Consider the following 14,003-nt stretch of genomic DNA (forward strand, 5'->3'; position numbering starts at 1 on the left):
AAATAGTATTGATTTGGTGATTTCCTCTTCAATGTTCTTTTTGTTGGTGTAGAGGAAGTCTTAGGATGTATGTCCCATTTACAGATTTGGGTCTGAGATCCCAGATCCGAGGCTCAGCCTAACTCAAGGCAGGTGTTAAGAGGACAGGAAGCCTGTGTGAAGGTATCGAAATACCCTGCAGCACATGGGGCACTGGTGGCATAGTGGTTAAGAGCTTGGCTGCTAGCCATAAGGCCAGCAGTTTGAATTCACCAGCTGCTCCCTGGAAACCCTATGAGACAATTTTACTCTGTCTTATAGGGTCGCTATGATCGACCTGATGGCAACAGATTTAGTTTTTCTTTTTTTTTGTTTGGGTTACTGTTATAGGACCTGTGCTGCACCTATCCCTTTGGTGTGCTGCAGCGGTTCCAGGTCATGTCATAACACAGTGGAAAAAAAAGAACATTACTCAGGCGACAAGGAAAACCATGCTTTCCCTCTCCTCCTGGAGGCCCTAGTCTGCAGGCAGGTGTCAGCATCTCTAGGAAACCCTGGGCAGGGCTCGTTCTTGGAGTCACCTAGTCCACGTGGTTCTGTTACCTGTGTTCTCTGCATGGAGTTCGATTTCTGTTGTGACTGCGACGGGTGGGTGGGGCTCTGATTTCCTTTTAATAGCTCAGGAGGGGAAGTCTTCGAGTTCTGTTGCAGCCCCTGCACCAAGGGTGAGGCACGTCGTGGGTGGGAGGCACTCACCCTTTGCCCAGAACACCTGTCCCGAAATCCCCCAGGAATCCAGGCTTGATTTTTTCTTTTGTCTTCCGTTTTTTCTTTGCATTTCCAAGAAGTGAAACCAGCACCTTTAGAGGAGCGAGGGTTGAAGAGGAGCTGTCCGTGGAGCACCTATAGTGCCGGACAAAGGCGACACAGAATCTCTCTGTCACATGCAGGCCACACACCCTCAGCACGTGGTTACAGCCGCACTATTTATATAGCAAGAGCAGCCCTGCGCAAACACTTCTCGGGGCAGAGTGCATTCCTTTTTTTTTCCTTTTCTTGGATTTGACTTCTTAACTGAAAAGTAAAAATAAGTATAGTCATGACCAGTTTTATGGAATGGATGTTTTAATGCTATTTGGAAAATAGATTTTAAATATATCATTATTCCACTCATTAAGCATTTCATGATTCAAATTGCCCAGTCGAATTCACTGGCAGTTCCTTCTTAGCTGTAGCTGTGGCTCAGTTCTGGGTGGCCTTCACATTTCTGTTTGACACTTGTATGGAGATGCTAATCTGATAGGCCTTCTGCACCTCACACCTCCCTGTGCCACAGGTGAGAGGGAACAGTTACAGGGAGCAGACAAAGACACGAGGGGCCAGTGCTGGCAGCACCATGGCCATCCCACTGGGAAAAGTGTGGGTCATGTGGTGTGGCAGTGTGAGGTGACCAGTGGTAGCACAGATGGCTTGGGAGAGGGCCAGTGGATACAGAGATGCAAGAGACTGTGGCAGATCAAGACCAGGGTGAAAAGAAGAGATGGGGCTTACTGTTTAGTTCAAGTGCTCATGATTTCATATTAAGTATATAAAAAGTAATTTGGAGTCCTCGGAGGATAGAAGTGGGTAATGCGCTCAGCTGCTAACTGAAAGGTGGAAGGAAGGCCTAGAGATCTACTTCTGAAAAAATCAGCCATTGAAAATGCTATGGAGAACAGTTCTCTGACACACATGGGGTTGCCATGAATCTGAGGTGACTCAATGGCAAACTAGACTGGTTAAAAAGTAATTTATGAATACAAGCCTTTATATTAAACCTGTTGGAAATGATCATGATTTAGGACTAAGTGTGGGAAAAGCAATTTGAAAATATAGATACTTAAAAATGCATAAAAGTTTAAAACTACACACGTGTGTTGGAATACAGGACACCTGCTTCTCTCTGGGTACGAAGATTTGACATGAGCTTTATTTTCTTCTTTCTACTTTTGTGTATTTTCCAAACTTTTTACACTGACTTTGTAATCAATCAGAAAAGAAAGTAGTACCAAAAGAAAAAAAAAAAACTAAACCTATTAATAAGCGGCTTTTTTTTTTGGAGAGACAGGGTTTGAGTAGGGAGTGTGTTTGTTTTACTAATGGGCCGTGGTATCTTTTGGGGTGGCCCAGGATTCAAGTGTTCATTCCCTTGCTTCCCTACCCTTTTAAAACTCATCCACCTAGCAAAGAAGCATTGAGTTCTCAGATGAGTCAGGGTCAGGGCCCTCTGAAGCCGTTTGAGCCAGGTAAGGCTGATCCCAAGGAGCCCTGGTGGTACAATGGTTAAGTGCTCGGCTGCTAACCCAAAAGTAGGCAGTTTGAACCCACCAGCCAGCCACTGTGCGGGAGAAAAGATATGGCTATCTGCTTCCATAAAGATTCACAACCTTGGAAACCCAATGAGGCAGTTCTACTCTGTCCTACAGGGTCACTATGAGTGTGAACCTATGGCAGTGGGCTTGGTTTTTGGTTAAGGCTGTTGCCGGTCCCACCTGCCAGGGAGAGGCAGCTGCTCAGTGTTTGCCCTCAGAAAGGAAGCTGTGGGCCCCTCCGGCAGGGACGTGCACAGGTAAGCTGCTTACAATTTACACAGAACTTCCCAAAAGAGTTAAACATAGATTCCAGTGGCACCTAGAATGCAAATGGAGTGCCGAGGACAGCATCCTTGCAGTGACCACAGCTGCTCACGGGCCTCTGGGTGGCAGGAATGAGGCAGAAATGCTTTGTTCCCTACCCCTCTGAGACAATGGCACTCCAAGTCCTTAGAGTTGCTTTGGTGTGAAGATGACCCTTGACCCGAAGTCAAAAAACCAATAATGTATTGGTATCAAATACCTGGGCATTGAAGTCACAATAGAGGCAAGCCTGAGGTGTTCCTGCCTGTGGGAGGGTCTGCTCCTCTACCCTGGTTTCACCCATGGGTGGCCCCTGACAGTGGTTCTGTGAGGCAACAGGGCCTGTGTACCCCAAGTCCCAGCCCGGGGCTCCCTGCAGTCCTGGGCACTAGGTGGGAACCAACCTCAGGTTTCCTGAAGTTGGGTCAGACTGTAGCCATTGGATGGGTCAGGGAGGGCAATGCAGAACACTATGAAGGGGCTGGGGGCTGTCAGCGAGCCTCGCACAGGTAGGCCAGGCAGCTTTCAGGGGAGGTGGAGGAGCCCCCAGTGAAAAGAAGGGTTCCCTCTGGCTTCCCCTGCCTCTCCCCAGCTCATGGGAAATAAGCCATAAAGAAACTCCCCTTAAATAGAGCAGCTGTGGTTCCCCCTTATCGCAGGAAAGCAGAGTGCCAGGGCTTTCTGTTAAGCATCTCCCAAAGGGTAGTGAGGGCTTGTTTTTACACAGAAATGAGGTCCTGGAGAAACAGGTCAGTGGGTTGCGATATGAAAGCATGAGCTTCCTCTATGGTATTGAGAACACAAAAAGTATATTCTAACACAGTGCCTATGGTAAGTATGAGCGTGGCCAACAGCTTGCGCAGCTGCGGGGTTATCCTAGAGCACAGAGGAGTATATATGTGTGTATGAAAGAGAGAGAGAGACAAAGAACTAAAGAGGAGAAATCTAACCCTCAGCCTCAAAGCAGCGCTGTTTGGAATCCTGGGTCATCATTATTGAAAAACAAAGGGAAAATTGAAATCCCTTTAAAAGCTGCAGTGGGAGAGCAGGAACATGGCCTATTCCTAGACCTTCTCAGCTTATACAAAGATAATCTGTATGTTGTTTTTTCTAATTTTAAAAGTCTCACATGTTAGCTCAGGCTGCTAATCAAAAGGTCAGCAGCTCGAATCCACCAGCCGCTTCTTGGAAGCCCTATGGCGCAGTTCTACTCTGTCCTATAGGGTCGCTGTGAGTTCAATCATCTCGACAGCAACAGGTTTGGTTTTTTGGTTTACATGTTATTAGAGTGGCATTTCTCAAGCTGAAGGAACTGAAAAAAAAATTCAAGCATCCAGCTGCAGTATCGAAGGATTCTATGGGGAAAATATTAAATGACGCAGGAAGCGTCAAAATAAGATGAAAGGAATAGGCAGAGTCACTATACTAAAAAGAGCTGGTTGATGTTCAACCATTTCAGGAGGCAACATATGATCAGGGACTGATGGTACTGAAGGAAGAGGTCCAAGCTGCACTGAAGGCATTGGTGAAAAACAAGGCTCCAAGAATTGACAGAATATCGATTGAGACATTTCAACAGGTGGATACAGTGCTGGAAGTGCTCACTTGTCTATGCCAAGAAATTTTGGAAGACAGCTACCTGGGCAGCCCACTGGAAGAGATCCGTATTTATGCCTATTCCAAAGAAAGGTGATCCAAATGAATGTGGAAATTATTGAACAATATCATTGATATCACACGCAAGTTAAATTCTGCTGAAGATCATTCCAAAGTGGCTGCAGCAGTACATCGACACAGGGAACTGCCAGAAATTGAAGCCAGATTCAGAAGACTTGGAATGAGGAATATCATTACTGATGTCAGATGGGTCCTGGCTGAAATCAGAGAATACTAGACAGATGTTTATCTTTGTTTTATTGACTATGCAAAAGCATTCAGCTGTGTGGATCATAACAAATTCTGTGTAACATTGCAAAGGATGAGAATTCCAGAATGCTTAATTGTGCTCACGAGAAACCTGTATATAGACCAAGAGGCAGTCGTTCGAGCAGAACAAGGAAATACTGCATGGAAAGGTATGCATCAGTGTTGTATCCTTTCGCCATATCTATTCAATCTGTATGCTGATCAAATAATCCAAGAAGCTGGTCTGTATGCAGAAGAATCGGGCATCGGAATTGGAGGAAGACTCATTAACAACCTGCGATATGCAGATGACACAACCTTGCTTGCTGAAAGGGAAGAGGACTTGAAGCACTTACTAATGAAGATCAAAGAGCACAGTCTTCAATATGGATTACACCTCAACATAAAGAAATCAAAAATCGTCACAACCGGACCAATAAGCAGCATCGTGATAAATGGAGAAAAGATTGAAGTTGTTAAGGATTTCATTTTATGTGGATCCACAGTCAACACCCATGGAAGCAGCACGTTTCACATACTTTGGACATGTTATCAGGAGGCATCAGTCCTTGGAGAAGGACATTATGCTTGGTAAAGTAGAGGGTCAGCGAAAAAGAGGAAGACCCTCAATGAGATGGCTTGAGACAATGGCTACAACAATGGCCTGAAGCATAATAACGATTGTGAGGATGGCGCAGGGCTGGGCAATGTTTCGTTCTGTTGTACATGTGGTGGCTATGAGTCGGAACTGACTCAACGGCACCTAACAATTACGTGTTATTAGAGAAAATTTCAGAAAATGTAGGCATTTACAAAAATATTAACAGTACCTAAAAGAACCAGGGAGAATCTGTACTAACATTTCGGTTCATTTCCTTATGTTTTAAGTCAAAATAAGTCATGCCACATACATATTTTTGTGCTTGCTTTTTTTCATTTAATATTTTAGCATATTTGCTGATTTTAAGCTTCATAAAACGAGTATTTTAATTACTACATAAATATTTCATTTTGGGTTGTTGGTCTGCTTTTAAACATTTTAATATTTGCTGCACTGACATTTGCTCTCTTACCTCATTTAATCACCACATGACCCTGTGAGGCATTGCCCTCATTTCACATATAAGACGATGGTCAGGGCACAGCTCTTGTGAGCACAGAGGCAGAATCTACACGGCAGTCTGGCCCAAGCCTGACCCGACCCCAGCCGCCTCTTGTACTGGACTCTGAGAGCCCACGCCTCTGGCCAGGGGGCCTGTGGTCAAAGGTAGCATTAACCGGGTTCAAGTTCTGGCATCCAGGGGACACTGTAAATGAGATTTCTGATTGGTTTTCCTTGTTTGACCATCCAGGTCAGACAATTTTAGGACAGCAAGGATTTTCTGCAGGCTGTTTGCGCTCAGACGTCACTGCCAGCCAGGTTCATGCAACACAGCGCCTTGTTCTGATGTCACTCTTCTTTTCAAGATAAATCACCATTTATTAGCTTGCCAGGTGAACAGGAGGAATATACTTTCCTCTTCCCAAATCATATCTCTGAGAAGGCTGAGAAGCTGCACGGCCTCTAAATTTCCAGGCTGGAATGGATTGCTGATGTCATTTAAAGAGCAGCTAAGCCCTCCAGTTCACAATTACAGATGGATTTCTTGAAGGTGAAATTATTTCTCTTGCTGTCACGCCCCTGAGCCTGTCTCATCCTCACTACAGCCCACCTGTCCCGTAGACACCTCTCCTCCTTCCCGTCACTAATGCCTGCATGAGCTTCCTTCCCCTACTTATCTTCCTGAAACCCTCTGTTGTGATTGTGGCACCTTGACTGCTGAGCTGACACAACATTGCCTGTGACCTCTGCCCCAAGTCATCAGGGACCCCAGTCTTCCTTTGTGGCCCCACACCACCCTATACCTTTATCTCTCCTAGGACTGCCATGACAAAGTACCACAAACCAGGTGGTTTCAAACAACAGAAATTCACCCTCTCACAGTTCTGGAGGCTGGAAGTCAGAATTTAGGGCATCAGCAGGGCCGTGCTCTCTGATGGCTCCCGAGGAAAAATCTCTGCTAATCCCTTCCAGCCTCTGGTGGCCCCTGGCATTTCTTGGGTTGCAGCAGCATTGCTCTAACCTCTGCCTCCATCTTCACATGGCCATCTCCCCTGTGTCTGTCTATCTGTGTCCTTTTTCTTTTATAAGGACACTGGTCACACTGGATTAGGGCACACCTGACTGATTGCTTCTGCGAAGACCCTGTTTCCAAACCAGGTTACATTCCCAGGTACCAGGGGTTAGGACTTGAACATGTCTTTTTGGGAGAACAATGCCCGTCTCCAAACTTCTTCATTGATGGCTGCACATACATGAGTGGCAGGGCTGTGTTAGTTGCTGGGGTAGGACCGGGGCCCCTCTCTGTCTGCAGCGTTCATCCTGTGGTGGAGGAAAGGTGAGCGTCATGGTTAGTAGGACTGTCAGATGTGTGATTTTCATTTAATCCCTACCCCAGGGTCTGGGCAGAGAAAAGCATGTATTATGCTCATTTCACACACAAGGAGGCAGAGACTTAAGGCTGTCACTCAGCTGCTGAGCGCTGGGCATGGGACTGTGAATCCCACTTTGGGATGCCATGCAATGCTGCCGCTCTCCTCTCTCGCTTCCAGCCCTATCCTAGCCCCCTGAGTGTGCAGCTGGGAGCTGGTGGACATGGCATGATCTGGGAGAGAACTTGAGCCTCAGAGACCTGGGTTTGGATCGTAGCTAGCTCTGTTCCCTGCTGGGTGGTTCTGAGCAGATATTCTCACCGGTACACACTGTGGCTTCCTCCTGTATAGAGTGTAGGCATGGGCCACCAGAAATCCATACTGGGGCCTTGTAACACATGGTAGCCTGGAGCTAGGAGAATCTCCTGAAAGGGGTTAAAAACTACAAATCCCAGCCCTGCTCCCCATCTCCAAGCCCCTCAAAAACAAGGAATCGGCATAGGTGAGTATATAGTCTTGGCACTTAGATGAAGGTGTTCCCCCCTCACCGCCAGGGTTTCTCATTGCTGTGAATCTAACAGTGCTGAAGGAGTGTCACTGTGCTCTGCATGGAGCTGCCATGGAATGTGTAGTCATGGAGACACACCAGATTAGGCCTCAGAGCACAGGAGCTCACTCCCAGAGCTGGGGACATGGAGGCGCTCCCTAGCATTCAGTGGCAACATGGTCACATTCCCACATGACCTTCCTCAGGGCTGGGAGATACAGTCCCGTCCCTCAGAAGCCATTCTGGAAGGTCAAGCCTGGCTACAGGAGTGTGTATCTAGGGGCTGCTGCTCTGTCGCCTCCCCCGTCCATGCTGCTGTACCTGCTGGAGGTGCACGTTTGTGTGCACTAGCCCATCTGTCTCCCAGTAACACAAGTAATGATATATGAAGGGCCTTTTAGAAGTTTCAACCCTGGATTTTAATTGTGAGTTTTCACAGTCAGCTGAAGCCAGGTGTGTCCTTTCTCCTGACAGGCCCCATAGTTGACGACCCCCTGGGTGGAAGACACCGGAAGCTGAGCCTTGGGCAGTACGATAATGATGTTGGCGGGCAGCCATCCTTCTCCAAATGCAGCTGGGGAAAGACCACTGGTGTGGACCAAGATCCAAGTATGGCATCCTTCCTCGATTCAGCGGATACCAAAGAGGTAGATAGCAGGGCCCCGAGAGGCTGACTTAGCCACTTCCCAGATTCCAGCCATGTTGATGTCCCGGACCTCAGGGTGAATGTGATAATGCTGAGTTTGGGAGCTTAACATACCCCACCATCACCCTGGTTCCTGTCCTGCCTCTCCTCCCCATCACACACATAAATTTCTGCTTTGAAAATCACATAATGTGGTTAGAAGATTTGTTGATGGGTCTAGGTATGAATCCTGGCTCACCCCAAAAATTGTTGTGGCGTAGAGGCCAACTCACTCAGGTCACACGAGCCTCTGTTTTTATCTATAGAATGGGGATGCTAATACAAATCACGTAAATGGTTGTGATGTTGGAGATAATGCAAGCGAAAGCTCGGCCTTGATCAGAGCTAAGTGAAGCGACAGAAGAGCATGGGCAAACAGAGACTTCCTCTGAGGTCATCACGTTGGGTCCCGAGTCCTTCATCCAAGGCCTTCATGAAGCCCAGGGAGGGATGCAGGAAAAGTACATGTCAGAGTATGTTTGTTACTCTTGGGTAAGATCAACAGAGGAAGGGTGTGCTCTTCTGGGTAGCTGAAGCTTTTCATAGACAAGTTGGGTACTGCAAAATGATTACTAATATAGATTTTATTTATTCTCAGGTTGAAAAAATTGGAACTCACAGAATAGATGAAAAAAGAGTTACTCACAGTTTTCACACACATACACACAAACAGTGTTAATGTTTTGGAATATTTCCTTCCAATCCTTTTTCTATGCCTGTTTTTAGTTAAGTGCATATTTTTACATGTCTGTGCATATACCATAGTTAAAAATTCCTTATCCTGCTTTTTTCACTTCATGCTACAATGGCCATTTCCTCCTACTGTTACAAACTCTCTATAAACTTCACTTATTAGCTATCTAAAATTTTATTAAAGGAATATTTATACATTCCTTACTGTTGAACAATAAGGTCCCTACCAAACCAAAAATCCATACCCATTGCTGTCGAGTCAATTCCAGCTCATAGCGACCCTGTCCTGAAGTAGCAAAAATGGCTTGCCCTCAACTACCAACCTAAGCGTTGGTGGTTGGAACCCACCCAGTGGTAGCGCGGAATCAAAGGCCTGGTGATCTGCTTATGTAAAGATTACAGCCAAGAAAACCCTATGGAGCAATTCTACTCTGTAACACATGAGGTTGCCATGAGTAGAAATCAACTCAGCATCAACTAACAACAACATTAACTATTGAACATTAAAATTTTTGTCCCAATTTTCCATGGCTTGAAGGAAAGCCTGGTTTCTGGGGTTGTGGATCTGGAACTTGGCCTCGTCATCACCACTCTCAGACAAGAGCTTGGGGCCAGCCTAGAGAAACCCACAGCTGCTTGGAGGTGGCATCCCCCTGTTCCTCCATGCTTGTATTTTCTCCCTTGTGCCAATTTCAGACAGTGATCACCAGTTACCCTTCAGACATTGATGTGATCGATGGCAGGATCTTCTCTCCAACCAAAAATGGCGGTGAATCAGCCTCTTCAACACCAGCATTTCCTGTGTCACCAGAAACACCGTATGGTAAGAAAAAAGTAGAACAAGCTAGACACTGACTCAGTGATATTCCACCTTTAAGGAGGAGCATTACAACAGGTCCTTGTTATGCTTTCTTTTCCAGTGAAGACCCCTCCCCACTATCCTCAGTTCCAACCCTTGGAGCCTAAGATGAGTAACCCAGCCAGTCTGTACAAAGGAGCACATGGTAAGATATTCACCCACTTCTGACATGTTGTCAGAAACGTCAGCTTCCTTGGTTCTGGTTACTACTCTGCATAGCCACCATCTTTACAAATGTGTCCCCTTAAGCAGAAGTATTTCGATTTGCATCAGCTCTCTAAGCCTTGGTGAGGATGGGTCATGCAGGGAGAGGTGTAGGAATGCTTTTATGAAACCAAGTGGGGGTTTAGCAGCACACCATTGACTCTCTGCCTGCAATCCTGGTGGGGATCATTTCTGTTAGACACTTTCCATATGCCTATGGAGGCATGTGTTAACAGGAAGGGTCAATGGTGCTTGTTGACAGCTTAGCATTAGTGCTTCTAACTCCTAGTGGCACTGTGGCCAATCTGGAGTTGAAAGGAATAAACTAGAGTACCCTACCCACCCTCATCCAGAGAGAGCGGGTCCCAGCAGCGTCATCCTGCCAGAACAACCCCACACCTTTCCCATGGTTGCCTCCTCACCCAGGCCTTGTCAGAGCCCCTGGTCACTTCCCACAGTGGCCATGCTGTCACAGGCAGTTTCCATGTTGTTTCACTTAGGACCGTGTTCAGTACACTGCACTGGTCCATCTGCAAAGTCATTGGGTCTGCCCTTGTACAGCCAGTGCAGGGGAAAGTTGCAGTGGGGCAGAATGACCAGGGTGATGACTAAGCACATCTTCCTATTGAAGGTCCTTTACTCCTTGTCTTGAGGTTCTAGAACAGGGTTGAGATTGGGCAGATGGAAAGAAGATGCAACCTAAAGCCCTATCTACGTTCTAAACCACGCTTCACCATAATTTTGTATTCTTTATACTTCTGCTTTTCTACCCTGGTGAAGAGAATGGAGGGTTCTCTGTTAATCATTATTAGACACATTTCTCGGGAATGGGAGTTTTACAGTAAGACTTTTGTAAATGCTGCCTCTTACCAATGAGACGTTGTAATAATGGCCGCTATCTACGTTTTCCTTTTGTCTCCAAAGAAAACCATCTATGTATTAATTAGTAGAAGGGCCATTTTTCTCCTAAAATTTCTCTTATGGTTTTAAGACCATAAATGCTTCTTCTTGTACATCAAATATCCAGTTGCCATGGATTCAGTTCTGATTCATGGGGACCCCACGTGTCTGAGTGGAACTGTGCTCTATTGGGTTTGCAGTGGCTGATTTTTTTTTTCAATTTTTATTGTGCTTTAAGTGAAAGTTTACAAGTCAAGTCAGTCTCTCACACAAAAACTTATATACACCTTGCTACATACACCCAATTGCTCTCCCCCTAATGAGACAGTCTGCTCCCTCCCTCTACTCTCTCTTCTCGTGTCCATTTCAATAGCTTCTAACCCCCTCTACCCTCTCATCTCCCCTCCAGGGAGGAAATGCCAAAATAGTCTCAAGTGTCCACCTGACCCAAGAAGCTCACTCCTCACCAGCATCCCTCTCCCACCCGTTGTCCAATCTAACCCCTGTCTGAAGAGCTGGCTTTGGGAATGGTTCCTGTCCTGGGCCAAAAGAAGGTCTGGGGACCATGACCACCAGGGTCCTTCTAGTCTCCGTCAGACCATTAAGTCTGGTCTTTTTATGAGAATTTGGCGTCTGCATCCCACTGCTCCCTCAGGGGTTCTCCGTTGTGTTCCCTGTCAGGGCAGTCATTGGTTATAGCCGGGCACCATCTAGTTCTTCCGGTCTCAGGCTGATGTAGTCTCTGGTTTATGTGGCCCTTTCTGTCTCTTGGGCTTGAAATTACCTTGTGTCCTTGGTGTTCTTCATTATCCCTTGATCCAGGTGAGTTGAGACCAATTGATGCATCTTAGTTGGCCACTTCTTAGCATTTAAGACCCCAGACGCTGCTCTCCAAAGTGGGATGCAGAATGTTTTCTTAATAGATTTTATTATGCCAGTTGACTTAGATGTCCCCTGAAACCATGATCCCCAAACCCCTGCCCCTGCTACACTGGCCTTTGAAGCATTCACTTTATTCAGAAAGCTTTTGTTTCTGGTTTAGTCCAGTTGTGCTGACCTCTCCTGTACTGCATGTTGTCTTTCCCTTTCTTATCTACTATGGAATTAGTAAATACCCCTTTCCCACCCTCCCTCCCTCCCCCCTCCATAACCATCAAAGAATATTTTCTTCTCTGTTTAAACTATTTTCTGAGTTCTTATAATAGTAAAAACAATTATAATAGTAGTCTTATACAATATTTGTCCTTTTGCAACTGACTAATTTCACTCAGCATAATTCCTTCCAGATTCCTCCATGTTATGAAATGTTTCACGGGTTCATCATCAAAGTGCAGTGTTCTATTGTGTGAATATACCATAATTTGTTCATACATTCATCCATTGATGGGCACCTTGGATGCTTCCATCTTTTTGCTATTGTAAACAGTGCTGCAGTGAACATGGGTGTGCATATATCTGTTCGTGTAAAGACTCTTATTTCCCTAGGTTATATTCCAGGGAGTGGGATTGCTGAATCTTATGGTAGTTCTAGTTCTAGCTTTTTAAGGAAGCACCAAATCGATTTCCAAAGTGGTTGTAAAGTTTTACATTCCCACCAGCAGTGTATAGGTGTTACAATCTCTTCACAGCCTCTCCAACATTTATTATTTTGTGTTTTTTGGATTAATGCCAGCCTTGTTGGAGTGAGGTGAAATCTCATTGTAGTTTTGATTTGCATTTCTGTAATGGCTAATGATTGTGAGCATTTCCTCATGTATCTGTTAGCTACCTGAATGTCCTCTTCAGTGAAGTGTCTGTTCATATCTTTTGCCCATTTTTTAACTGAGTTATTTGTCTTTTTGTAGTTGAGTTTTTGCAGTATCATGTAGATTTAAGAGATCAGGCACTGATCGGAAATGTCATAGCTAAAACTTTTTCCCAGTCTGTAGGTAAACTTTTTACTCTTTTGGTGAAGTCTTTGGATGAGCATAGGTGTTTGATTTTTAGGAGCTCCCAGTTATCTAGTTTCTCTTCTGCATTGTTAGTAATGTTTTGTGTACTGTTTATGCCATGTATTAGGGCTCCTTACGTTGTCCCTATTTTTTCTTCCATGATCTTTATCGTTTTAGATTTTATATTTAGGCCTTTGATCCATTTTGAGTTTGTTTTTGTGCATGGAGTGAGGTATATGTCTTGTTTCATTTTTTTGCAAATGGATATGCAGTTATGCCGTCACCATTTGTTAAAAATACTGTCTTTTCCCCATTTAACTGTTTTGGGGCCTTTGTCAAATATCAGCTGCTCATATGTGGATTGATTTAAGTCTGGATTCTCAATTTTGTTCCATTGGTCTATGTATCTGCTGTTGTACCAGTATCAGGCTGTTTGGACTACTGTGGTGATATAATAGGTTCCAAAATCAGGTAGAGTGAGGCCTCCCACTTTGTTCTTTTTCAGTAATGCTTTACTTATCTGGGGCCTCTTTCCCTTCCATATGAAGTTGGTGATTTGTTTTTTCCATCTCGTTAAAGAATGTCGTTGAAATTTGGATCGGAATTGCGTTAAATATATAGGTCACTTTTGGTAGAATAGACATTTTTATAATGTTGAGTCTTCCTGTCCTTGAGCAAGGTATGTTTTTCCACTTATGTAGGTCTCTTTTGGTGTCCTGCAGAAGTGTCTTACAGTTTTCCTTGTATAAGTCTTTTACATCTCTGCTAAGATTTGTTCCTAAGCATTTTTATCCTCCTGGGGGCTATTATAAATGGTATTGGTTTGGTGATTTCCTCTTTGATGTTTTTTTTTGTTAGTATAGAGGAATTGAGCTGATTTTTGTCTGTTTAGTCTTGTATCCTGATACTCTGCTGAACTTTCTATTAGTTTCTGTAGTTTTCTTGAGGATTCCTTAGGGTTTTCTGTATATAAGATCATGTCATCTGCAAATAGAGATAATTTTACTTCTTCCTTGCCGATCTGGATGCCCTTTATTTCTTTATCTAGCCTAATTGCTCTAGCTAGGACCTGCAGCACAATGTTGAATAAGAGTGGTGAGAAAGGGCATCCTTGTCTGATTCCCATCTCAAGGGGAATGCTTTCAGGCTGTCTCCATTTAGGATGATGTTGGCT

General features: G+C 45.0%; 1 protein-coding gene across 9 annotated transcripts in view; it reads left to right on the top strand.

The window, feature by feature from the left end:
* Positions 1-14,003, top strand: part of TNS3 (tensin 3) — a 337,654-nt gene that overhangs the window by 231,570 nt on the left and 92,081 nt on the right. For 8 of the 9 annotated variants that reach the window (XM_064290241.1, XM_064290242.1, XM_064290245.1 and 5 more), the window contains 3 exons: positions 8,032-8,204; positions 9,632-9,758; positions 9,856-9,939. The exons of the other annotated variant lie outside the window; for it this stretch is intronic. In XM_064290241.1, coding sequence (XP_064146311.1) covers positions 8,032-8,204; positions 9,632-9,758; positions 9,856-9,939 — 384 coding nt within the window. The remainder of the gene's footprint in view (positions 1-8,031; positions 8,205-9,631; positions 9,759-9,855; positions 9,940-14,003) is intronic. 9 annotated transcript variants of the gene reach the window in all.

The sequence above is a fragment of the Loxodonta africana genome, chromosome 8, assembly GCF_030014295.1.
Source record: "Loxodonta africana isolate mLoxAfr1 chromosome 8, mLoxAfr1.hap2, whole genome shotgun sequence".
Classification (NCBI taxonomy): Eukaryota; Metazoa; Chordata; class Mammalia; order Proboscidea; family Elephantidae; genus Loxodonta; species Loxodonta africana.